General features: G+C 35.1%; 2 protein-coding genes across 5 annotated transcripts; one reads left to right on the top strand and one right to left on the bottom strand.

Annotated features, from left to right (window-relative positions):
- Positions 1-295: 295 nt before the first annotated feature.
- Positions 296-2090, top strand: LOC123708283. The gene has a single exon (XM_045658940.1). It carries the CDS (start codon positions 296-298, stop codon positions 2027-2029), a length of 1734 nt encoding a protein of 577 aa, XP_045514896.1. The 3' UTR covers positions 2030-2090.
- Positions 1446-27340, bottom strand: LOC123708282 (probable phospholipid-transporting ATPase IIB). 4 transcript variants are annotated; one of them, XR_006753584.1, is made up of 20 exons: positions 27244-27340; positions 26520-26622; positions 25845-26047; positions 22454-22696; positions 22159-22379; positions 21569-21776; positions 20626-20848; positions 20091-20277; positions 19646-19761; positions 19073-19210; positions 18260-18433; positions 14553-14723; positions 12371-12556; positions 11635-11821; positions 10855-11030; positions 6905-7009; positions 6242-6368; positions 5371-5574; positions 2900-4595; positions 1446-1556 (listed from the first exon to the last, which is right to left on the bottom strand). XR_006753584.1 is itself a non-coding variant. In XM_045658938.1 (19 exons), the coding sequence occupies exons 1-19, from the start codon at positions 26737-26739 to the stop codon at positions 4459-4461; spliced, it is 3162 nt and encodes a 1053-aa protein (XP_045514894.1). In that variant the 5' UTR covers positions 26740-26905; the 3' UTR covers positions 2851-4458. The 4 variants fall into 4 exon arrangements, 1 of the variants encoding a protein (XP_045514894.1); XR_006753582.1 differs by lacking the exon at positions 27244-27340 and adding an exon at positions 26687-26905; XR_006753583.1 differs by lacking the exons at positions 12371-12556; positions 27244-27340 and adding an exon at positions 26687-26905.
- Positions 27341-27839: the final 499 nt, after the last annotated feature.

Here is a 27839-nt window from a genome sequence, read left to right as displayed (position 1 = left end):
ATAGTATAAGCTAATCAAATAAATGAAAACCTTTGAAACTACATATGTTTTGTTTCGTTTTACTTTAAGAATTTATTTATTCTAGTTAATTTTTTTAATCTTATTAATACGAAATTAATTAGAAATTTAGTATTAATGAGATAATACAATCCTACATCGTTATTTTGTTGTTGGATCCTTAGAATCAGAACTAAAGCAGTTGGACGATTGACTTAGTCAATATCTCTCAGTAACTCAAAGTCATACAAGTTGGCGGTTCTATTTTGAAATAATTTATTAATGTCTCTTATATTCAATGCAATATTTTATAATATTTTGTATGTTTCTCAAAGTAATTGTATGTGCGCATGTGGGTAGCAGTTTATTCCACAATCAACTCACCAAAATCTCAAAGTTCGATTGTTGGAATGAACGCGATTTGGCAAAATTAAGGGCTCGAAAAGTATTCGAAGAAATGATACCGCCCAAAGTGGTTCCTGCCAAAATAACCGAAAAATACACTAAGAATATTTTAAGATACTTTCGAAGAGCATTACATTTGGTGAACAAGGCTGCGGATACACAAACTAGCTTTATACTTAAAGAAGCCCTTGTAGACAGTATAGGTGCACACATGAGAAGTGAAATACTTCCCGCAGCTAGATTTGCTTATTATGCTGGTTTCCTTCCATACAGGAGAGTCCGCGATCTACACAACTATTATGACAACATAAAACTTTTTTTAAACACACAAGGATTAGGTTGGAGAAAACCTAATAAAGTACCTGTATGGAGTAATCTTACTGTTGAAAAAATCCACATAGGTTCTGGTCAAATTTTCGACCCTTGTGTACTGTTGGTCAGTAAAAGAGATACAAATTCTTGCATACACGTTCCACCTCCTAAAATGGACGACCACTGTGAGCCTACAGCCGTGGCGCTTCCGGTTAAATCTAACTCCCTACTTAGTTTGACGTCACCAAAATCAGAAAACGCGGTATTGAAATATTATACCGCGGCATCACGGTGTCTCCTTAAACGTTCTCCTAAAGGTTGTCGTCACGCTGATTTTGTCAGTTATAATAATGAAATTTGGCATTGGGTGAAAAGGGACGTTGCTCCGCATCTTATGGATGAGAAATTATATGCGGCCTATGGTGGCATATTGAGGGTGGCTGCCGCTGCTCAAAGTTATGGAAAAGGTATTTCGAGACGCAATTTGTTTACATTCCAAGAAGCAGGTGTATCGAAATGGCAACCGTGGAAAGCATTAAAAAACTCTTATGTTTATATAAACGCTGATTGGACTCCATATTGTTGCGTGGTAGGCATTCTCCTTATAGGCCTAGCAGTATGTGTTATACAAATACTTTATAGTTACCTTTTCGGTGACGATGATGGTTGTCATTGTAGAGGTCGTCCCAAGAGTTCTACTAACTCCAAAGATATGGAATACACTAAAGTAGACTCAAACATTCCAGCCATGCTTCCGCCACACAAAAATATATTCTATACTATGGACCGTGCAAAACATGCCAGCGCCTCTTCCAAAGTAAAAACCTCGTCTTTGAGTTCAGCTAAGACACAAAGGGTATACGATTTAAATGAGAACAAAGAAAAGTTGATGGATATAATTATGAGCGAAAGCAGTGATACGAGCGTGGAATCAGCAGAGAAAAATGATGATAGCGACAATGTGATCGATGTTGGCTGTGTTAGTCGATCAAAGAGTCCTCCAAAAATAGAAACTTCGGTAGACGAATTGAAAATTTGCAAGGGTAGTGCTCGCCATCCTGAGTATTTGACCTCGGCCACTAGATCAGGAATAACATATCAGGATCAGGCAACAGAATCGGTGTGGTCTGGATCTGAAAGTTCTTCCTCAGATACCATTACTACAGATAGTTCAAAATCAAGATGCAGGAGGTCTAAAAGTTCTAGAGATTTAGCATGGGCTAGACGAGTTATATCTAAACATTCCCTTACGAAAACTACATCCGCTACCACCTTAGATTGCCACTCGTTTACAACGCTACCATCACGGCGCTAATATAAAACTCTTAAATAGTTTATTTTGTAAGATTTATGCATATTTAAGGGTTATTTAAAGATTTTAAGAAAGATATTCGTGTTTGATATGAAATGATTTGTTTAATATATATCCGTCCGCTTTAATGTAATTCTCAATATTTAGGTTAAGCGTATGATTCTGAAACCTAAGATTGTCCGTTCAGTCAACTTCCGTATGTCAAATGCGTCAATACGCTTCCGTAAGTCAAAGTCATTGGATTTGAGTTACGGAAGTTTTAGTTAGCTATAAATCTTGACTCTGAATCTTATCCCGAGACCCTTGACAGGGCAATGCGATTCAGGCATCGAAGGCTTATTTATAACCTTAATATAATGCCTGTACTAGAAAAAATATCAATAAAATAGATGGTATTGAGATCAAGCGCAAAAGTCGTAGCGCCAATGGTTTATTATATTATTTACTTTGCCTTAACAAACCGTTATTGGATTTTTTTATAGAACAAGCAATCGGGAAGGAGGCTAATCTGATGTTAAGTGATACCGCACCACACACATACCCATGGACACTGCCAGACAATGCTAGGTGGCTCGCTAGTGCGTTGCCGGCCTTTTAAAAATTGATACGCTCTTTTCTTGAAGGAGCCTTAGTCGAATTGGTTCCGAAAGCTCGTTGGGCAACTAATTCCACATAGTGGGAGTGCACATCAAAAACTGCCTTAAAAACGCTCAGTAGTTAAACGTCGAGGTGATACGGGTGAAATTTCGTATGCTGCCTCGACGTCCGATGATGAAACTCAACAGCAGGTATTGGAATTTGAAAAGTAATAAAATGAATTGCTTTCATAATATATTTTTACAAAACTCGTCTTAAAATTATACACAATCTCACCTAACAGCGTGCGATGAATACTTTTTAATTTTAAATAAACAAACGTATCACATAATTTTTTGTACCGCATAATATACAATTTTAATATACAATAGGACTTTCGCGTCACTTCCATACAATTATGAATACATATATAAATTCACTGAAAGAGCGCGGGCGTTACGTCACTCTACTGTACCATAATCTTAAAAGTCAATGGACCATAACCATCTTTATTTTTCTAGCTTATCTTTATTTCTTACATTATTAATCACAGTAATTTTTAATTTCATGCCTCGTAAATCATAAATATTAACGGCTTGGACGAAATACTTCTATTTTGAACACATAGTAAACTGAGCTACCAAATTCTTCATAAACTCTAAATTGACAAAATGGTAACATCTTTATAAATTATATGATTAAAAAAACTATAAAAAATAAAATGATTTAAAACTTTAAAAAGTTTAAACTAATATAATATATGAGGATTTTACCTAATTTTAATGGAATTTAAATATGGAATTATAAAAATTACCATTCAATGATAATACTAATAAACAAATACTAATACAAAATTAGCTAAGGCATAGGCAGCACTGAAGAAATAGACTATTAATCTCAAATCTCTTAACTTTTTCAACTTTGTTTATCCTGGAGATTAGTTTGAGATAGTGCCAGAATATGAACATTGTTGCATAATTCATATAAAATACACACGGAATATGTTTAACTATAAAACGTATCTTAAAAACGAATAAAGTAATATAATAATTCAATTACTTATATAGGAAGTGATTAAAGCATAGTTTGTGAGCGTTATTGGGTTACAGAAAACGTCCGATATGGACGTAGTACGGTTTAAGGAAAACACAAAATCTCTTTTATCATTTAAATATTTTAAAATGTATGCTTGTATCAGAAGCAATCAGCCATATAGTGGTCTGAGCAATCATACAATATATTTAATAAACGAATTATATGTTTTGAATAAGCGCGATGGCTAACAGAGTTATATCAGATAGCGAAGAGTGAATAAATAATTGCTGTGCTATAAAAAATACACTTGTGCAAAAGAATCTATACAATTTTAATTTTAAGCATATTCATAAAAACTCTTATTACACTAGGACTATTGACCATTGTCATCTGTCAACTTGTGGTGACAGGAGACGGATGAGTGATCTAGTTAAACCTTTTTACTTGAGAGCGTAATAATTTATTTAATTTGGTTTGGTAGTTTCCGTAATAATTTTTATAGTATACAGTTTTAATTTTATATATATTAACAATATTATCAATTAACTGGCATAGACAAAATACCATGAACTATTACGTTCTCTACTCCAAATGGAATATTTTCTCGATCAAAAAGGTATATTTAATAGCAAAACGTAACTCAACTCAATATAAACAAAAACTCAATTTAAATAAAAAATTACGACGCATTACGCATAAGCACTGAATTTGTAGAATTTCAGTGCCTCACTGACTGCTAAATTTCGCTGAGTTAAACTTCATTGAGATATGACTTCTGAAGCGTAGTTACACTCATTTGTAGTGTTGTCTTGTATAATAAATTACTTGTGTATATTTTTGTACTGACGCATACGCCACTTCCTGTGCATATATTTGACGATGTAGAGTGGCAGACACGAAACCAACGTGATAGTTGTCACTTTCCACCAGAATTCCCAATGTCGAATGAAGTCACCATCTAAAGTAATGTGTATTTTAATGGTAGAAACGAGTAACATAGCTTCTTTAGTTAAAATAGTATTTTTTATTTAATAAATTCAGTAAGACAACAACTTCCCCGTAGTAATTTTGTACATAAACGTAACTAAATACAGTGTAAACTCTATATAACGACACTGAACTGACTGTGTATTTTATGTCGTTATAGAGTTGTCGTTAAATGGAGAAAAGAAAAACGTATAGATAAGCCATGATTCCTACTTATTAGTCATGGTCTACACGTGCAAGCATAATGCAATCCCAATTCGTAAACAAAAGAACGAATATCTTAGAAAGTTAGTATGCATGATGCCGACAGTACAGATTATTGCGGGCTAGGATAATAAGCGACAAAAGAATGTACACAGCTGCGCAGTTTTTACTAATTTTAGCAACTTAACAAGTACTTTATTACTCATTTGTTGTCGTTATTCAGAGTGGGTGTAATGGCATACCATTACACCCAATGGATACATATATCCAACCAAAGGCAATTGGTTTTTTAGGGACATTGTAATTGAATCGAGGGACGTAATAAGGAGTTTACACTGTACTTATGTAAACTTTTTGATAAATAAATAATGATATTGATAGCCGATAGGGTTTGTATAAACAAAAATGGTAGGACAGCTCCTAATATTTAAGTTTCATTTATGTCTATGGATGAGCATATGTATCCCGTATGTCAAAAACTTATTGGATTTTAACATACGGAGTTCATAATAAGTCAATACGAGATTACTTAGTTAACTTACCGAAGTAGGTAGTAAAAATAAGCAGAGTGGCAGTATACATGAGAAGGCTGACCAGTTCCGCTACCATCATGAGGTGGTGCCATGTAGTGACAGTCAGCGCCACCATAATCAGCTCCGTAAGGATCAAGGCCGTATAGCTGATCTCCACTATGTGAATGAGCTGGTCTTCGAAAAGCACTAGGGCGCCATACATTATCACGCCGCCTATATATTATAATGGTATTAGTACTTAAGCTTTTCCTCAATCTAAAGGATTCTGGATTGGATTCTGACATAACGGAGTCAAAGTTCGTCAGTCACAACTTTAAATATTAACCTAAAACTCTGGCAATTACCAAATCAGTAGCCCAAGTCACTAATAAAAAAAAGTGTGTGTACTTTAGAAGTTAAAAAAATAGAAGATAAAAATCATTTACATAAATATCACAAAATAAAATGTTGACGAAACCTAATATCAGGGTGTCGGTTTTTTGTGACGGTTTGCGCGCGCGCATCATAATTTTTTTCGTCAACGATCAAAAAGAAGTATTACATAAAAAAATTAACAAATTTGATCAACCGAAATAATGAACCTTTAAAAAAACTCTGTCTTGCTGTGTCGTCGCTACAAGGACTTGTATAGAAAGAGCTAATTACCATTTTCATACTTTTATATTACGATAGCGGAATTTCACTGACAAATACAATTCGAGGCTTTACCGCTACGAATTAGTAATAAACCTTTCTGTATGTTACGTAGTCATAACTATTTTATAACTGTTTCAAGAAATTTTTATTTAACCATCATACTGAATATATTAGTGCTTATGATCGAATTGGAATTTAGTAGGTTTTTTTTTATACAGGTAAACAAACTAAGCAAAGTATATACCTTGATATATAGATATTCCAATCCATATATAGAAAGTCTTGTAAGAGAGCTGCCGTCCTTTTGTCAACTGTTTGTAGAGTTGTGGATAACGCAGTGCCGTCGCACTAGATATGTCTTTGTCGAGGACCTATAGAAATATAAATTTAGAAATTGTATGACTTATTTATACTGCTATCACTTTTTTTTGTAATATTTATATTTTTAGACTTATTAATTGTAATTATTATGTTTGTGCACGCCATCCACACGTATTATTGAGGCCAAATATTGTTTCGTTTCTGTTTTTGGTTGTGTAGCCTTGTTGGCACGGCTATAAATATAATCGAACCCACGGCCTCCAGGTTATGCTATAAGCTAAAGATGTGTAACATTGATCTTAGAGTGGGATTATTTTACTGCACTTGTTAAAATTTGGCCTATAACTGCTGTATACAGGGTGTCCCAAAAGTCGACGTCAAGTCGAAATTTTCTCATAGGTAATGAGGGATGACGTAAGAGAAAAAAAAATGGAAAAAATAAATATTTGTAACAACAGGAATGAAAAAACTGTCACATGGTGTACATTTTCTGGAATAAAAGGAAATTTTCCATAACTTCAAAAATACATGACTTATTTATTTTACTTTTGGGACACCCTGTATAAATAAAGTACAAACAACTTACAAGCGAAAAAACAGGTAACATCGTGAACACCGTTCCGTAGCCAACCATTAAAAACCCAGGATATAGTGATACTGACGAGAAGTAGAAAACGACGGAGAACACAGCCTGCAATGAAAAATAAATTCAACATGTAGGGGTATTTATATATATACTATATAGTTGTGAGCGTAGTTTTATAAGTGACAATGTAACAACACATAGGGACAGTCTGTACTTAGCGATTGACGCGAAAGCACGTCAAATAAAGATGTCATTCACAATCGCATTGTTTCCTTTGGAGTCATCCGGGTAGTCACCCGGAGGCAACATACCCCGGCATCCCCCACGACGAATCAGAAACGAGGCAGCTGCAGAAGCTCATCAGCGAGATGGACTTGGGAGAACAGAAACCGTCTCAGTTGTTACGCAGGATGAAGGACCTGGCTCGGGAGAAGCTTCCGGACGATACTCTCCGTATTTTGTGGCAGACGCATTTACCACAAGCAGTCCGTGCAGTTCTGGCAGTCACGGAAACCAAGAACCTGGATCAATTGGCCAACGTTGCAGACAAGCTAGCAGAATCCATCCAGCCACCTCAATTGGCGGAGGTCAAGACAAGTGGCGGTCTTCGGCAAGACCAGGACAACGACGTGCATGCGGCCATCGTGGAGCTGAGCCACAAGTTCGACCAGTTGCTGAGGAGCCGTACATCATCTCGCCCGCCCTATAGAGGTAACAGCCGTGGGCAGCGACGGCGTTCGCAGTCCCGTGCGCCGAGTGATTGGGTATGTTTTTACCATTACCGTTTCAAAGACCGTGCTACCAAATGTGTGCCCCCTTGCGCTTTTAAGAAGGGAAACCCCTAGAGGTGCAGGTCACGGAGGCGGATGCCTGCACCATCGCCCCAGCACAACGCCTATGCATCTTGGACAGTAATAGTGGATATAATTTTTTAATAGATACCGGCGCAAACGTATCCGTCATTCCAGTAGATAATAACAGTGCCAGATCAAAATGTAGTGATTTTAAGTTATATGCTGCTAATGGTACGGTTATTAATACTTTTGGTTCAAAAATGTTAGTTGTAAATTTTAAGTTAAGGAGGGCATTTCGTTGGAATTTTATTATAGCCGATGTGAAACAGGCAATCATTGGAGCTGATTTTTTAACACATTTTGGGTTATTGGTAGATTTAAAGTCCCGGAAATTAATAGATAAACTAACTAATTTTAATTCCTAGGCATCCATAGTTAACACTAGTTGCTCTAGTTTAAATACTGTTAATAAAGATCACTTTGTACTGTCCGAATGTTCTAGATTATGAAAAAATTGCCGAATCGCAATTAACCGACGAGTATGCAAGTGAACTGTGTTGCAATGATAATTTTAAAAAAGTATTTTTACCTACATGTAATAAAACAATTTATTGTGATTTTTCGTCAAATGTAGCGAGGCCATATATACCTAGCGAGTTCAGACGAACAGTTTTTAATAGCATCCACAATATTAGTCACCCGGGCATTCGAGCCACCCGGAAGTTAATAACGGAAAAGTTCTTTTGGCCAAAAATGAATTCTGACATCAATCTTTGGGCCAAAACGTGTATCAGTTGTCAGCGAGCTAAAGTAGACCGGCATTCGATGACCGGAGTGGGCAGGTTCCCGCATACCGATCGTTTCGAGCATGTGTACATAGATTTAGTAGGTCCTTTGCCTATTACTGAAGACGGATTTAAATATTGTTTAACCTTGATAGACCGTTGTACGCGGTGGCCCGAGGCTTTGCCATTGCGGGATATGAACGCGGAGACGGTTGCTAGAGCCTTATATGAAAACTGGATATACCGTTATGGTTGTCCAATAAAGCTCACGAGCGATCAAGGTCGTCAGTTCGAAAGTTCGTTATTTAGGGAACTCATGAACTTATTAGGTATAAACAGAATCCGAACAACTAGTTACCACCCGCAGGGTAACGGAGCGGTGGAGCGCTGGCACAGGACATTGAAGGCAGCCCTAATGGCTCGATTGTCAAATAAGTCATGGGTCGAAGAGCTGCCCACAGTCTTATTAGGGTTACGAGCAGCTCAGCGGACCGACTCTGGCGTGTCAGCTGCTGAATTGACCTTTGGGCGTACTCTTAGATTACCAGGTGATTTTTACGATTCTTCTACGCAGGAAGGGTCTGCAGAGCCCCAACGATTAGAAGAGGGTATCCGAAAGCATATAAAATCGTTAAAATCGGTCCCGAAATCGCATAGTAATTCCCGTCCATATTTCGTGCATCCCATGATGCACCATATCGAGTAATTAAGAGAGGCCCCAAAGTATTTGTCATACAATTTCCTAATCGTACAGCTAGTATATCTATAGATAGATTGAAGCCCGCTTATGTGTTGCCGGAGTTAGAATGTCAGAAAAACATCGAACCGGCACCCCTAGTTCAAATGCCCGACGTTGAACCCAGCATAGAAGTCGAACCCAAGCCTGTTAAAAAGACGCGTTCGGGACGTGTTATTAAAAAGCCGGTACGATTCGCGAATTAAAGCTAAGCGCTCAGTTTTAGCTATGCTATGCCAAGCTAATTACAAAATGCTATGTTAAGATTAAGTATTTTTGCTTAAGTTATAGCTAGCGATGTAAGATATTGTTACGATACTGCACTGTAGCGTTTACTTTATGGACATACGTAAGTAGGTTAGTTTTTTGCAATTTGAGCACTGCAATTTAATATATAAAATTAAATTTATTCTTTATATTATTATAGTAGGTATTCAATTCATTTGTTTGTCAAATTATATTAAAAGAATGGGTAAAAATCAGAGCAAACAAGAAGAGAAAAGTATAGTTATAGCTCAAAATGGTGCCAACCAGGCTACTACGTTGGAAGAAAAAATCGAAAAATACGTTTAAAGAAGTTTACCATGAAGGCTGTGTCGATGGCGATGCCGCCTACCGATAAGGCACAGGCAATGCAACCTACAGTGCAGTACGCGTGATTGCTCGAAGTTATTACTGGATTGTGTTGTAGAATTGTGTGTTATGAATTCTTGTATAACTGTGTATTTATGTTTTCAAATGTTTAGAAGAAACATTTTTTTTTTGTAAAAGGGGGGAGTAGTTGTAGGGGTATTTATATATATACTATATAGTTGTGAGCGTAGTTTTATAAGTGACAATGTAACAACACATAGGGACAGTCTGTAGTTAGCGATTGACGCGAAAGCACGTCAAATAAAGATGTCATTCACAATCGCATTGTTTCCTTTGGAGTCATCCGGGTAGTCACCCGGAGGCAACATACCCCACATCTACAAACACGAATTATAAACGCAAAATTGTATTCGCATTTTTTTAGATTATTAACTGATATTTAAAATATAACAACATACCTATATATATAAATATAATAACATAGTTTCCTATAAAAAAGTTTTTTCAATAATTGCATTTCAAATACATTGGTATATATATGTTGCAAATATTAACTTTATTTTATTGTATCACGTAACATTATTTTGTTCTCAAGTTGAACAAAGATTTTTAATGTTTTAAGTAAATTTTATTGTTTTTTAGCAACATTTATTCCACTGTTCTTTATAATCTTCGCTCTATGAGCAAACTGCACCTATCCTATACTCTGGGTCTGATCATTATATAGTAGGTATACCGACCGTTTTATAGTCTGTGGCAGTGATCAACGTCACAGACTATAAAATGTATAAAGAAATAAACAAAAAGATTTATCACTCTGACGTAGTTTTTCAAAAAAGTTTTGTCAATTTTAATGTGGTCTTTCACATATGATGATATAACATTTACAACAAACGTTACTCATACTTTAAAAACATCTTATCTGTAAAACAATTTAAAGCCATTTCTATAATTATAACTTGTTTATATCCTTTTTCACATCTATATTATTTTGTGGTGTATCTAACATGTTTCGTTATGGATGAATAAAAAAATAAATACCTGCATAGTTGATACAATCAGTCCCCTGTGTACAATAAACAGGCAAAGTGCCGCAGAACGCATGACGGATCGGCGTCCGTGAACCAAGAGTAATCTTGCCAGGAAAGAAAAGCAACGGATGCTGACATCACCTGCGAGAGACGCTGCCCGGCCTTCAGCACCCTCTATACCCACACCTGGAATATATATTTTTTAATTTATTAAAAAAATGGAATAACTTTAAGTTTTACAACACGAAGTTTTTTTTATATTTGCTGTAGTTTTAAAGCTGTTTGTTTTCACACCCGTCCCCAGTTTAGTTATGGTATTTAAATATGAATCGTATGAAAAAGTCTATTTTACGAACTTATGATACATACATATTTATATAAACTAGAAACAGTTATACATTATGTTGTAATTGAATCTATTACGTTGTTTGAGAACCCCTACGTACTAGCCTATCGGGCACGCAGTCAGCCAGATATGTGACCGAGTGGCTAGGTAGCAGGAGAGTGTCGAAGTCTCCCCTTTCTTAAAAAGTGACATTATTAACTAAGAGGGTTGGCGTCTCACGCCGGGCCCGGGAGACAACTACTCCGGAAATATCTTCATAATATTTATGGTCCAGTCGGAGCCCGCTGACCGAATCTATTACGTTAGAAATGCTGGAAGAGGGACAAAAATGCGCCTTCACTTAGGCGCATATTTATAGAAATGACATGAATTAACATTATTTAGAATTGCTTCTATTCACACATTAAAAAATATCTCCTGTTACGAATTATCGTTTATTATTACCCATATCAGCCTCCTGAATCATGGCAACGTCATTCCCACCGTCCCCCACAGCGGCTACAATCAGCCCCCTGGCCCGTAACAAGCGAACAACTTGGGCCTTCTGCGTAGGAGAACAACGAGCCACGACCACCCCGGAACACTCACGAAGTACCTCTACAAACTCCTCTTCGTAAGAACGAAGACAAACCTGAAAAAATACACAATATTATTAATTTAATTGTAAAATTACTTCGTTTTAAAATGAGACCTTTCGGTACCGCGAGGCCGTTCAAGTATTACATAAGCAGAATAGACAACTAGACTAAAAAAAGTAATACATACTATACTAATGTTTTAAAGGACGAAGTTAAAGAAAAAAAATATTAAACTAGCGGACCTGACAGACGTTGTCCTGCATAATATTTCAAGCGATGAGGATATTAAACAAAGTATGAAAATACCGCCATGCAGCGCCATCTGCCGGTATGATTTGTGAATCTAAACCATTCTGGGCTCCACATCCGCATACAAAAACACATTCAAATAAGTCCAGACGTTTAAGAGGAGTTCAGTGACATACACACGTACAGTAGAATTATATATCTATCTATCTATATATATATATATATGCAAATGGTGTGCACATTGGATTGAAATCAATTAAGTAGTTTATTAGTCCATAGCGGCCAAACAACGTGACGCATAATTTATATATATTACGATTGACTGCAAATTAATACAAATTGCAAATAAACACCTCCAACGTCTCCCCTTCCAGTATCAGATCTGTGTCATGAGCACTTCGCAGTGCTGTAAGCAGACGATGAGCATCCGTTCTTGAGCGACACTCGGTAGCCGTCATCCATCGAGAGCCTCCACCCAGGTGAAGGGATCGAGCGATACATAGTGCTGTTTCTAGTTTGTCACCCGTTAGCATCCAGATCTACCAATAGGTAACATTTTGATTCACATATTCTTGGTAGTTCACTTGAAAGTTACGCATATAAGAAAACACTTTTTAAACGGATTGAAGCTATGTATTATTATTATAAACTTATAATTATTTACATAATTTTAAATTTAAATTTTTCCGACGTTTATAATAATTATACATAGCTTCAATCCGTTTCAAATTGTAGTACTGGAATAGATGAAATCAACACTAAAACCATAAAATGTATATCAATGATATCTCTGAATATCTCTCGATCTGCTTTAATAAGCTGCTGCATAAAGGTGAATTTCGGGATTCTCTTAAGAAAGCCAAAGTTACTCCTATCTATAAATCAGGCCCTAAAACTGACCCCGGTAATTACAGACCAATGTCTATTTTACCTTCAATATCAAAAATATTAGAAGAAACAATACGGCTTTAGATCAAAAAGCAGCACTTTATCAGCTACTGCCGATCTCATTAGTGAAATAAAGCAAAATATTGAGTCTAAAAAAATGGCGCTGGGTGTCTTTATTGATTTAAAAACAAGCGTTTGATACCGTAAGCCACAACCTATTGCTAAAAAAATTAGAACGCATAGGAATAAAATAGTACATGATATATATATCAAACAGAAACCAGACAGTCAAAATAGGTAATGCTCAAAGCTCAGAAATACCAGTAACATGCGGCGTCCCACAAGGATCTATATTAGGTCCTTTGTTATTTCTAATCTATATTAACAACATTCATGAGCTCGGTTTACATGGTCGAATGACTCTCTACGCTGATGACACCTGCTTATTTTACTTTGGTTTAAATATCCAGACTATGGTTGCTCAAGCTCAATCACATCTAAATGCTCTGTCTTGTTGGTTTCAACAGAATCTCTTAACCATTAATATCTCAAAAATATCTTATGTAATATGCAGAGCAAAAAATAAAATCATACCTATCTTTCAACCGCTGAAAGTTCAAGACGTTGAAATCACTTACAAAAAAATGGGAGAAATATCTGGGTCTTAGAATAAATACACATTTAAAGTGGAACATTCATGTTTCACACATAATTGCCAAACTGAAATCAGATTTTAATCAATATCAAAATGTATTCCGCAATCCGTACGTCATCTGATTTATAATTGTTTAGTTAAGCCCCATTTCATATATTTAATTGAAATATGGGGTACAGCATGCAAAAAAATTATTTTAAACTTACAAACACTACAAAATAAATTAATAAAGGCACTATTTAGATACAATTTTTTAACGGAGACTATTAAAATTTACCAAGACACCAAAATTATGAATTTTAAACAACTGTATGTTTATAGCACTCGTACCTTATTTAAAAAATAATGAAATGGCTCTCTCCATAGTGGCTTATCATCTAAGAAAATCAAGGACACAACCACACGCAACACTCGTCGAGCGACTTTGCTTATCTTGCCGAAGCCGCGCACAAATTATTTGAAGAGGTCGATTGGGTATGAGGGTGTGCAACTGTTTAATCGGTTGCCATCTAAAATTCGCAATATTGGCGTGTTTGACAGATTCAAGGGGGCATTAAAAATGCATGTCAAAGTGAATGTAGTGAACTAAAATTGGGACGTGTATCTCGCTCATATTATTTAGTTTCTCATGTAAATAAAATAGTTTTTTTTTGTAATGAGAAATAAAGTTCTTTAAACATTAAAAAGTGTTTTCTTAATGTGTAAAAGCCATATTAACAAAAGACAATACTAGTTACGCATTTGCTTAGGATTGTCTAGAAGAGACCGTTTGTTAGCGATAAGGCCCCTTGCTTTAATGGATAGGGTGGTAAAAGTATCGATTCCACAGTTCGCTAGTACGCAAAAGAAACCATTTGCCTTCTTAATCATAATGAATTTAATCATATTGGTAAAAGAGTGCTTAATTTTTCTAATACTTATTGATGTTTGACTTCTTGCGTTTGTATCACATTTAATTGAAAAGTCCATTTATAATATGTTTCTCCACGAACCTTAATCCCAGCCGTTCTCAGCATGGCCAATGTCCTTGGAACGTCATCAGCTAAGCGGTCTTCAACACCCGTTAATCCCAAAAGAGTTAGGCCCCGATGCAAGCGGGATAAAGCCGCGGCCGTACGTTCGTTACGATTCAATACGGTAAGACGGGCTTCTTTGTATTCACTCTGAAAAATTACCAATTTTAACTAACGACTCAAATCGAATTCCTTGCTTCATTTCGTTTAATCCCCAGTGATTTGTGTTGTTGGATTGCTATGTTAACTTGTCTACTGCGAAATAGACCAGCGTAACAAACAGCACTAAATATAAACCACGAATAAATTAAATACTAAAAATATGCTTTTTGTATTGTATATATTATACATGTATTTAACCACTTAAACTTTCCCTAAACTTGCACAAATATTTCAAGATCAAAAGCCAAATTAGTCCAGCTAATCTCGAGTTTAAGCGGGACAAACGAACAGCAATTTATATATCTATAAATTGCTATATATATATATATATATATATATATATATATATATATGTCGGAGGAAGCCATTCAACGAGTTGCTTGTTGATTGTACAATAACACATTAAATTCTCTTTATCATTTAAACACGTTGCATTAATCTTAATTTAACTTAATACGCGATTTTACGATATTATAAAACCTAAAACATATTTCTGTTAACAAAGTAGTGATTTTAGTTAAAATTTGTTACGTTTTTCTAATTTATAAGATTGTAATCGTTATTAAACAAACGACCAATGAGTGCAGAGCACTTTGCTCAAGTGGGGTCGAAGCGCCATCTATATATAGGCCAGTCCGTTGGTTGTTACGGGGCCTTTTTTGAAGTGGAGACGGATCGAGTTGGATCCCTGAGTTTTGGTCGCTAGATTGGTGCATTGGACTCACTGCTCGGTCTTAAAACTTATAATTTATTATTAATAACTACCATAAAATATCAGTGTATCATCAGTGTAAATAAAATATTGTGAAAACTACAATCGTCGTGTTTTGTGCTCGCGCTTTACCCTCATGACGCCCACCAAATCTGCAACCACTGTTGATGACGTCACTGGGGAAGGTGTTTCTCCGACATATATATATATATATATATATGTTATGGAGTTATGGAAATTTTCCTTTTATTCCAGAAAATGTACACCATGTGACAGTTTTTTCATTCCTGTTATTACAAATATTGCCTTTTTGGCAATTTTTTTTCTCTTACGTCATCCCGAATAGTGCTTTATGTAACCTATGATCCTAAACCCTATGCCGATCACTCCAACTTGTAGGAAAATGTCATTTTATACCGTACCTAGTTTTCAAAATTAATTTTTCGCACAAGTTCAACTGATCGTCCTGAAAAAAAAATGTACTACTCCAGTTTGGCAAGCAGCTCTAAAAGTTTGCGCATTTAATAAGGATTTTAACGTGGTATAACACTTACTTCATTATTTCTTAGATCGGCCATAAAAAATTTTTTTGTTAAACAAAGTCTGTTTTTAAAAATTTCTCTGGAATTACAAAAAACGATTCTAGTGTACCCTAATAACCACAGCGTGGTTTAAATAAGAAAGTAAAGTGCGTAAAGTGTGAGCGAGACAGATAGTGACGCTACTTATTGCTATTGACACACGCACTACAGGTCAGTACGCAACGCTCCTTCGTTTACTACGCATCTTTTCGTATTCGCTGGTGTTATTTTTTGTTCTAACTACTTTGGCTTCGTTTACGGACTTGTTTGCTTGTGATTTGGATTTTTCATTTGTGATCTACGACGACCTTTACTTTTCCCTGGACTTACGTGTTATTGTGTATCTGTACCATACCATGGCTACGTACACTACACAGGAATATGCTAACATGCACCTCATTTATGGGGAATGTTTATGTAATGCCAGTGAAGCCGCTAGACGGTATCGCGAGAGATACCCTATTGCAGATCGCTATCCGGATCACAGAGTTTTTACCAATGTGCACCGTCTACTGTTCTCTCAGGGCCGACTGCCAAACCAAGTGCACGGTGAAGGTAGAATTTCACTACCCTACGAGGCAGTTGTCCTTCAAGTAGTTGATGAGGACCCAAGTTGTTCGGTGCGTGGAATTGAGGCCAGCATAGGTGTGCCCAAAAGTACAGCTCACCGAATACTACAAAAAAAATCAGTTCCATCCATTTCAGGTACAGCGAGTACAATCCTTATTACCTCGAGAGTATGAACCACGGGTTGCTTTTTGTCAAAACAATAATTCAAAAACACCGAGAAGACCCACAATTCTTAGACAAATTTTTATGGTCGGATGAATCAACTTTTAAAAAGACGGCTACATGAACCTACACAATCTGCACGAGTGGCACGTCGAAAATCCACGATTGATGAGACCAGACAGATCACAGTACCGTTTCAAAGTTAACATGTGGACTGGAATTTTGAACGGAAAAGTCATAGGGCCTTTTGAGTTACCAGAAGTTTTAAATGCTGAAATTTAAGATTTCTTACAAAATCATTTGCCCAATTTGCTGGAGGACGTGCCGCTTATTATTTTACGAGATATGTGGTTCCAGCAAGATGGTTGTCCAGCGCATTACAGCCGCTTAGTTCGAAACCACCTTAACGAGGAGTATCCAGACAGATGGATAGGGCGGGGTGGTACAATCTCGTGGCCCGCCCGCTCACCCGATTTAAATCCTCTTGATTTTTTTTACTGGGGAGCAGTAAAGGAAAAAGTCTATTCCAAGTCGATTCAAAATGTAGAAGAGCTTAGACAAATAATAGCGGAAGCAGTAGAATTTGTGAATAATGGACGATTTGCCCGCTTCCTTTCACGATCTTTTTTAAGGAGATGTCGAGCCTGTATTGCAGCTGAAGGACGGCAATTTGAACATCTTTTATAAAAAAAAGTAATAAATCTAATCATAAAAAAGAAACTGTCTATTTTACTTATTTGCGTCCGTATGTCATAAGCGTCACTATCTGTCTCGCTCACATTTTATGGAATATCTCTCTCCATCTTATTTAAACCACGCTGTGGTCATTAGGAACGTTTTGGGTGCGCTAGAATCATTTGTTGTAATTTCAAAGAGATTGTTAAAAACAGACTTTATTTAACAAAAAAAAATTTCTTGTGGCCGATCTAAGAAATAATGGACTCAGTCTTATACCACTGTAGAATCCTTATTAAATGCGCTAACCTTTAAAGCTACTAGCCAAACTGGAGTAGTACATTTTTTTTTCAGGACGATCAGTTGAAGTAGTGCGAAAATTAATTTTGAAAACTTGGTACGGTATAAAATGACATTTTCCTAAAAGTTGGAGTGATCAGCACAGAGTTTAGGATCATAGGTTACATAAAACACTATTCGGGATGACGTAAGAGAAAAAAAATTGGCAAAAAGTAAATATTTGTAACAACAGGAATGAAAAAACTGTCACGTGGTGTGCATTTTCTGGAATAACAAAAAAAAATCCATAACTTCAAAAATACATGACTTATTTTTTTTCTTCTGATAACTGGTGTGGCATTACCTATGAGAAAATTTCGACTTTTGGGACATCCTGTATATGTATGTATATATTTATCTAGATTTATTAATAAATACATTTTTAATCGTAATCCTAGACCATTCTAATTATAAATATATTTATATTATTAAATTCAAAAACAGCGTTATAATCTGGTAGTATATTTTATTTTACAAATTCTCACCTCGAACTCCAAATACTCGTTCTTAGTTAGAGTCCGTTTAGCGACGACCAAGGTTCGGAGCCCATCAGCAGCAAGCTTACTGCATTCCGTGGCAAGCCAGGAAGACTGCAATAGCTTGGACAGAGCCACATCTGCCCCCTTCACATAGTAAGTTATCTCACCAGACACTTCTTCCTAAATTTTATACAAATGATGACATTATTTCCATGTGATATTTGAATCCTCATCGGAACTTGTGATTATAATTAGGATTTTTAAATAATTAGTATTGTTAATGAAGTTAATATTTAGATTCGACACTCTAAGTATCGTATGTTGAAAACCTATTGGATTGGAAACGGTAGTCACCAATAAGAGCGAGACGAAGAGAGCGAGAAGTAAGAGGGACAAGGTCAAGTCTCGATTCTGAACCTTACCCTAAATAACTGTCTTAAACTAAGAACTTTACTATTAGTTCAAATTATTAAAAAAATCGATACTGTAACGTAAAAAAATACAGATCAACTATACATTTTGTTGACCCCACCACACACAATCTGTTCAGAAGGACAAATTCTATTTATTAATTTAAATTAGGTGACCAACGGCTTTAATAAAAATGACTAAACCAAATGTAGGTCTTCAACGGCCAACCCTGATAAAATATAATACGTATGGTGTGTCTGTGCGTACGTATTGTGTACGTAGTAGTTCTCCGTTTAGGAACAAAAAATTTAACTTGAGATCTAAGCAGTCAAGGCGACTACGAAGGAGTAAGGAGTACTTCCACACAATTTTATTACAAATTTCACACAATATATAATGAAATAATACCTGCACAATGATTCCCATCATCTTGGACTCGCTGGTAAAGGGGAACACCTGGAGTATGGTAAATGACATGATCTCGTTGGCCGCGCGAAGCTTCAGAGATATGTTGTGGAGGTCGCGACGGTACAAGGATACTCCCATCTATTAACGATTGGTACATTTATAGGTAATAGAAAAAACAATTGATCTTGAAAACTCCAGGATATCGGGGTACCAATTCAAATCCTAGCAACCCAAAATAAATCAAAATACACTAACACTGATACTTGCAGGAGCAAGTGGAAATGCCAGGAACCAAGGTTCCATTCGATCTTTGTGACCGCAAATGAGTCAAAATTACTGATCTACTCTATCTATACATGAACAATTTTGACTCTTTAATAATAACTTGTTTAATTTTTGAGAACGCAATGTTGTAATCATAATTTATTATTTATTTACCAATAAACTTACACGCACGCGCAATCTTTGATTTTTCGCCATCAAAATCAAACGTTAATGCTTGTCTGAGCAGGGTCTATTAAGTTTCAGTGATATAACAGTTTACATCAATTAAAATTAAATAAATGAACATACCATATCGGTCCACTTCACCAAGGCCACTTCATCCGGACTGGCTGCCTGGTAGTCACAGAGCTGCTGCTGAGGTACCGCCCCGCCGCAACTTTCGGACATGACTGAACTACCCATATCTGTAATGAAGCAAATAATATATAATGGCTACGCTTTTGGGTAGGTATTTGAAGCCCCGATCCATGCCAACATATTTATTGTTTTGGTAACCCAGAACCTAGAGGTTATACGCCTTATAAGTAATCACTTAGACAAGACGTTTACGCGTACAGCAACTTTTATCTTAAAATCGAAATTTGTATTTATTAATAAATTCATCTGTATGAGTGAAGGGATGAACTCGTCAACAATATTCTGTCAAATTTCGAGTTAGCGTTAAGATCTTTAATTGAGTGTAAGTATTATATACAATTGCTTATACTCAATTAAAGATCTTCTATTAACTTACCAGATTGCCCTTCGTCAGTCTGGTCATCTACTTCATACACTGGTGTTACGTTATGGCACAGCGCCAAAGCCAGGACAGTCTCCCACACCTGTCTCGGAGTGGGAGAAAGTAATGAACCATCCCCATTTGGGGTGGACGCTATGGAGGGACAATCTTTTGTCACATGTTGGGTTAAAAGTGCTTCCACCTGTATTGAAAAATATAAATAATAATTAACTAGTATTATAGAATAATATTTATATATAGTTTGCGTATGGTTGAAATTTAAAAACTTTGGTCCATCTCAAGTAATCTATACTTGAGATGACTTTGATATATATATATTTTTTTTAATTATATTACTAGAGGACCCCACAGACGTCCTGTACATACTTGTTTAATACAAAAAACATAGAATTAAATCTAAATCATTTTCGAATTCACATCAAAAAATTCATCACAATCGGTCCCGCCGTTTAGGAGTGGTTTAAATACACACAGGCAGAGCAGATTTATATAAATATAGATACAAAAAGGTCTGCAATAGACACTTCACCTCATGAAAATTATCCTTGTCGAATAGAGCATTACCGAGGTGTAACTTCTGAAAGACCATCTCATTCTTTGTCAATGTACCAGTCTTATCCGCTAGAAGATACTGTATTCTCCCTAACTCTTCCGGTATGGTCGTGGACCGCATAACTGTACCACTTATTTTCTTGTCCCTCTGAATCGTCCACGAGTAGAAAACTTTACCCATTTCCAGGTTGACTCTTAAACTGGAATAAATCATATTAATTAGAATTATCGATACAGTTAATTAAATTAAATTCTTTCTCAGCTCTTGAACGATCAAAATGTCCGTTTCTGAGTGGGTTCTAATATTATTTTGAAGCTCCTCGACTCAGTACTGTGTCTCTGCCTTGACTTAAATTTATTATGTTCAAGAAAAGGAAAATATTGTTAATTTATTTTGGCCACGAGACAGAGTATCCACTCTGTTTTAGAAGTATATGACCAAAACGCTAAAAAATGTGTCGTTTAATATCTTTATTTTTATGTGACAGGGGGCAAACATATAATAAGTTACACCGCCTCCCATGGACACTCATATTGACATAAGACTCTCAAGTTGCCGGCCTTTTAAGAATAAGTGCGCTCTTTTCTTGAAGGACTCTAAATACAATTGGTTCGAAAATAGTGGCTAGTAGGTAGCTAGTTCCACATAGTAGTGGTGCGCGGTAAAATCTTCCTAAAGAAACGCTTAGTTGTGAAACGACAGACGTCGAGGTGAGACGGATAGTATTTTGTATTCTACCTTGACGTCTGATGATGAAAGCTGCAGGTATTGATCCGAACAACTCCTCTGAACACTTTCCAAACTCTGAACATCTTTAGCAAACATGTTATAAATAATACATGCTTTTAATTTTAGCTAGTATATGTTTTGAACGCAGTAAATAATTCTATAAACTCTATAACAAAAAGTAAATTCTTACCTGATAGGTATTATATAAGAAAACAGCAGCACAAATCTAAACAGGAACCCATACCATGGTCCATCGAAGCCCTTCAGAGCGATAAGAAGAAAAGAGGTCAAAAATGTCGCCCCAAATAAGACTTTAGTGAAATCATTAACTCTCAGTTCCAGCCTTCCAACTTTGGAGCGAGGTACAGCGTTGTTCATCACGCTGCGGGTTTCACTTCCTAAACAGATGTAAACGATAAATACATAGTTACTTTAATAACATTAGTACTTTGGGATCCAATTCAAATAATATTTTCTAGCTTTGTACAAGAAGCACTTTTTTATTTTTTTATCAGACCTTATAAAAAATATTATAACAATTTTCAAAATAAGTTTTCTTGAAAATAAATTCATAAAAAAAACTTATTATCATATAATTTCATTGCAATAGCGAACTTATATCAACATTTTAAATCATGTACACGTGTACAATTTTAAAAAAATAACATTAATTATTACAGAACAGTCCCTTCTTAAAAAAATAATTAAATACCTTTAGCGTTTGACTTAATTATCCTACACGAGTTTTAAATGTTAATTTAGGTGAGCTGAAACAAGTACCTGTGTATATAACAAGTCCAGTGGCCTGTCCAGATGCGACAACACACCCACTCCATAAAGTATTCTCGATATCCAAAGAGTCAGTCTCTTCTTCATCCAATCTTGTACAGGTGCCTATGAATGAGTGTATGTCTTTCTCTGGTTTCTCAATAAATATCTTAGCATTTATATCTAGTAAATGCGCGTCGGTGGGCAATTTTTGCGTAGATGGTAATGGAATTCTGAAAGAAAAACATTGAGAATTGCTTATTTGTGTTTATACAATTGTTAAAGCCATTTTATTATTAACATTTACCTTAGTTTCCAATCAATCTCCCCGTCCAATTGGTCTGTTCGTATAAATACAGTGCCCATAGTTTCATTCGTTCTTAACAATATCATATCAGCAGGTACTCTCTGTCCCTTGTGCAACATAACAATATCACCAACACGCAATGCAGAGGCTGAGACATGTTCGGTAATAAAGGGTTTGTAGCCATCATTGGGTGTGTCTAGCACTATACGTTCATATCTCTGTCTATTCACTTCTTTGTCCCGTCTGAAAATTTTAGTTACAACTATAATCAAGTTACTAAATTGGTTCATACAGTTCTTCTTAAGCGTTTAATGGCAAGAAAGAAAGAAAGAAATCTTGCCCTGTGTGCAGCCAGTCTCTTCCGTTTGAAATGTAAACAGTATTTCACTTAATGACTTCTACATAACACATTTATGTTTAACTATTTTCGCACAACAATAATATTTTCTGTATCAGCATAGGACAGGTTAACAAGATATTGTTTGAGATTTTTAGTAAATGTATGTAATGTGATTTTTGAAATGTTAGTGATAATTTTGTTTTTAAGGAAGTGGTTAAAGATGAAAGGGCCTCTGAAAGAGAAAAAGCGTTGGGCGAAGAAAGTGCGATTTTTGAGTTGCTTATATATAGGTTTGCGTTTGGTTTGATGTGGTGCGGGGGGTGTTTTTTCCAAAATAGTCTGCATATTGCTATTACGTATAATTGTCTCACAGTTAAAATTTTTGTTCATTGTACAATTTGGAAGTTTGGTAGCGGAAAGGTTTCCTATAGGATATGTTAAGAATGACTCGTTGGTTGCGCTCAATTTTCAGCATTGAAGACATTGCTCCACCCCATACCGATATGCAGTAATATTGATTGATTGTATGTGGATCCGAAGGTTTTCTAAGGCGTTTGAAAACAAAAAAAAAACTAAAAAGTCCTTCAATCAATAATCAATCACAGGTATTTAGTTGTTTTAGTGGGTTCTAGGAGAGGACAGTTGCAGTTGCTGTGAAGGTTCGAACATGAATGTAATTTAATAGGCGGGATAGGGTTTGGTTTGAAATGTATGCATTTGGTTTTAGACGTAATTAGAGAAAGGAGATTATCTAAAAGCCATTGAGAGATTTGGCGAAGACCTAAATGGGCTAACAGTGTGGCTTGTTCCCAAGAGTGTGAGTAAAAGACTATAGCTGTGTCATCAGCAAAGATAAAGAGTTTAGCAGTAGTGAGCTTGAGAGAACATAAATCATTAATGTACACTAAAAAAAGCGTTGGACGAAGAACACCTCCCTGGGGCAAACAACGTGAAACGATTTCTAGTTGACTGCTATACCCCTAAACTCGAACCCTCTGCTTTCTATTGGATAAATAGGACTGAAACCAACGGAGGATATTACCGCGAATTCCTCGTCTTTCTAATTTTTCGAGTAAGGGCCTGGAAAAAGTGCTTTTGGCTCAAGAAAAACACCAATACACCTTTGTCCTTCATCCAATGTGGAACTTTTGGTCTCAATCAGTCCAGCGGTTGTATCTTCTGTAGATATTATGTTTGAATCCGAAATGATTGTTGGCAAGGATAGATTATTTTTCCAAATAATTCAGTAATCTGACGTTAATGATATTTTGTGTAATTTTAGCGAGAGTTGGGAGTAGAGAAATAGGACAGTAACTTGAAATTTCCATTTTATTGGCTGATTTATGGGATAGATGGGTGTGATATTAGGTATTTTCCAGGATTCAGAGAAATATCTTGCTCAATACTACGATTGCAGATATGGGAAATTGGTGAAGCAATAATGTTTTTCAATGACCACTCGGTTACCAATGTTATCATCACCTGGGGCAGAATTAGGCTTAAGAGAACTAATAATTTTTATAACTTCTCGCTCGTCACCAGGAAGGAATAGAAATGAATTCGAATTAGCCGTAAGTGATACTTTATAGCAAAGGTCTTGATTAGTCAGGCTTGTCCCAGACAATATATAGGAAGCCAATTTATAACCCACCGAACAGAAATAACCGTTCACAATATCGAGAAATTGTCCAGGTTTCTCCTGTAGCTCAAGTAGTTTATTAGAATTGGATTTAGTTGGGTTTAAGTGGCATATATTTTTGATAGATTCCCATAGTTTCCTACTATCATCTTTATTCTTAAGGATGGTGTCAGCCTCATGAAAATTTTTAAGGTTTTAAGGATGTTATTACAGAAATTTCGATATTGCGTGTATTCCTTTTGGAGCGTTTTGTTGTTAGGTTGCTTTCTTGATAAGATATGCATCTGCATAGATAGATAATCTTATCTCTTCGTCTAACACAGCGTAGCAACCCAGGAGCTATCCATGGCTTTCTAATACTTTGAGAATTTATTTTATATATGATTTTTGTGTTGGTATTAATTGAATTTGAAATTGTGCTTGTGAAAGCATCGACATAGAAGCAATAACTTGGACTTGAACTAGTGCTCATCTGTAATAAAATCTTGGCTGCTATTACTGGTAATACACACACAACTCCTCCACCCAATTATGTTAAACATATTAGATTCGAGTTTTATTAGCTGTCAGTCCCTTTTCTTATAACTTTTATGCCCACGTTATCGTTTCGCGAGTTAATTTTTTTTAATTTGAGACGCAGGAGTTAGTTGTAATTCATATACCTAAGAAATAGCATTATTGTTTTAAGATTGGTGGCAAAAAGTACATGAAGTTAGTATCTAAAAAAAAACAAAATAAAAAGCCACAAACACTATATAGGCCTCTGATTTTAAATCCGTTTCTATCTCAATAACTTAAATAATAATAAATTTATATGCCTCTTCACAATGTTTCATTTTACAATTTTACCATTTTTTTTAAATGCCTGAGACACATTAATGATTTTAAGACAGAAATCATTTCTTCCTTAAATCATGCACAGTATATAAATGTGTGCTTAGATTATCACTGCTATATAAAAAATAACATAATAAAATAAAATTATATTATGTTCATACTACAACTGCAATAAGTATATTATATTATCATATTTGCTTACTGGGAAGTCCCAGAATACAACAGTTTGTACCATTACAATATTTTATGAGTAAACAGTGAAGCCTTATCAGCAAAGCTTGTTAGTTACATATAGCTCATATATCAGTAATATAAACAAATTATACACAAGTAACAACAACGTTTATTGACCCTAAAGTATGTGCCCAGTTCCTGGTAATTATTAATGCTTTCCTTATTTAGATTAATACCATAAAACAATAAATAAATTATCTTTTCATATATCACAGTTTCTATGAACAAGTTGTTTTTAATCACATTTAAAATTATTATTTATAACTTTTATTAATTTTAATTCACCATAGAGTCCAAACTGTAACTGAACTGAGACTGAATATAATTTGTTTTGAACATACCTGTATCTTCTGTAATCATCTATAGCTTCTCTAAATAGTGTGACTGCAAGAACAAACCCAAGTGGTCCCCAGTACGTATAGAGATATCCAATGCGAGTGCTTGGTATAAATTGACTGAGGGCCATAACCAAGAAGTACAAATTTAAGAAAAACCTAAACTGCTCAAACAAAACTAAGGGCAGGAATGTAAATATACTGTATTTCTGAAACAATATTAATATAGTGAATAAACAACTAAGGCAATGGAATGAAAACATGAATCAGTATGATCATTTAGACTTATTGTTATGTGTAACTATAAACAGAAACTGCGGAAATACAAAAATAAAATACAATAATCAATTACATTAAGCAGCTTTACTTTACATGAACTGTTTTGCCTGCAGTAATAATTTATAAATTTATAAGTAGATTAGTACTATAAAACTTTGATACATATCAAAAACCTCCAATTAAGTACAATATGTAAATTGTTATATTGGATTACAACTAAGATAAAATAATAAAGGCACGCAATTATATGTTTTTAGGTCAATAGAGATATAACTGATTACTTTTTATATTTTTTCAAAACACTGGTTATTCAAGATGATTTCAATTGTATTGTATATTGTATGTATATCATGTAGTCAGTGGTCATTAGTCTAATTAGATTACAATGAAACATTATCTTACCTGATTGCATACATAGTTTGCTGGATATTCTTCATCAGGAATCTGACCTAAATATATCACTCTTGAGTTGAGTTCTTTCCCTTTAAACCAACCAAAGCTTTTCCTGAAAAATAAAATAGTATTATTTAAAGTGTTTTGTACGTAAACAAAACATTAGATAATTTTACCTTGACCATAAAGATTTCTTTTTAGGTCGATTTATAAGTGGCGTAGTTTCCATTGTGTTTCTACTTTAGTTACAGTAACGATACAACATTTTAAAACATAAACTTAATCATGAAATATTAATTGGATATCTATTACTCTAACGAAGAATCAAGAAATAGCTGTAGTTAAAACCACTACACGTAAATAAAGTAGAAAGTCGCAAGTCGCAATAGCACTCTGCACTACGCAAATTAAAAAAAATATATATGCACAGGCTACAAAGACTATATAATCTTTCCGTTTTAACAGACTACTACAAAACAAATACAGATTTTTTCTGATATCGCGATATTTCATGTCAGAACTCGTTATCTTACTCAAATTAAATAACTTGTAGTGAAATGATAAATTGTAATTCTAATCAGTTATCTATTCTACAATAATATTATTAGTTTTAAGCAATTCATATCGATTATTGTAATCATGACCTAACATGATTCATAACATAACGTGAAGTGCACTATTTGACTATTCAATGATAAATTTAAGTTATAAAATAAGATTTTATCGTACGTACAAATTTTTCCTTTTGTCAACTTCATTTTTGACAAATATTCCGAATGAATCTTATGCCAAACTCAAACAAAAATACACATGTATTTCCATTAAGTCTCCAATAAATTTTGATTCCAAAACAGTATTAGGATTAGACCGACGAAGCTATGTTATTTACAAGCATGCTACGTCATCGTGGTTTTAACTATTCTTAGCCGTTTTGTGGTAGGTGGCTTATTGCGATCCCTAGAAATATGGCGAGATTTAATTGAATTGATTATAATACAACTGAATTAACCATTTATACTTATCTTGAGTTATGTAACTTTAAAGTTCCATATTATATTTTAAATACTAATTAGAAGCGTAAACTAAAATTTTAAATATCATCACACTAAAAGCAAATATGAGCCCTTAAGTTTTTACCACACTTATAGATTATAACATTCTCGGTTCCGATAATGTAAAGTAACAAGATGTCATTTAGATATATGATTCCTTAGATAAGCCAAGTTTGTTTTTGTGAGCATCGCAACTCCTCTAACCTAATTTTGTGTTAGTTGTAAGGTCATATTTTAAACCATTAAAGTCAGTTGTTACCCAGCTTCAAACAAAGAG

Source organism: Pieris brassicae, chromosome 4, assembly GCF_905147105.1.
Source record: "Pieris brassicae chromosome 4, ilPieBrab1.1, whole genome shotgun sequence".
NCBI classification, from domain to species: domain Eukaryota; kingdom Metazoa; phylum Arthropoda; class Insecta; order Lepidoptera; family Pieridae; genus Pieris; species Pieris brassicae.
Note: the sequence above shows the minus strand (reverse complement) of the source record. Positions and strands in the feature narration are given on the sequence as shown.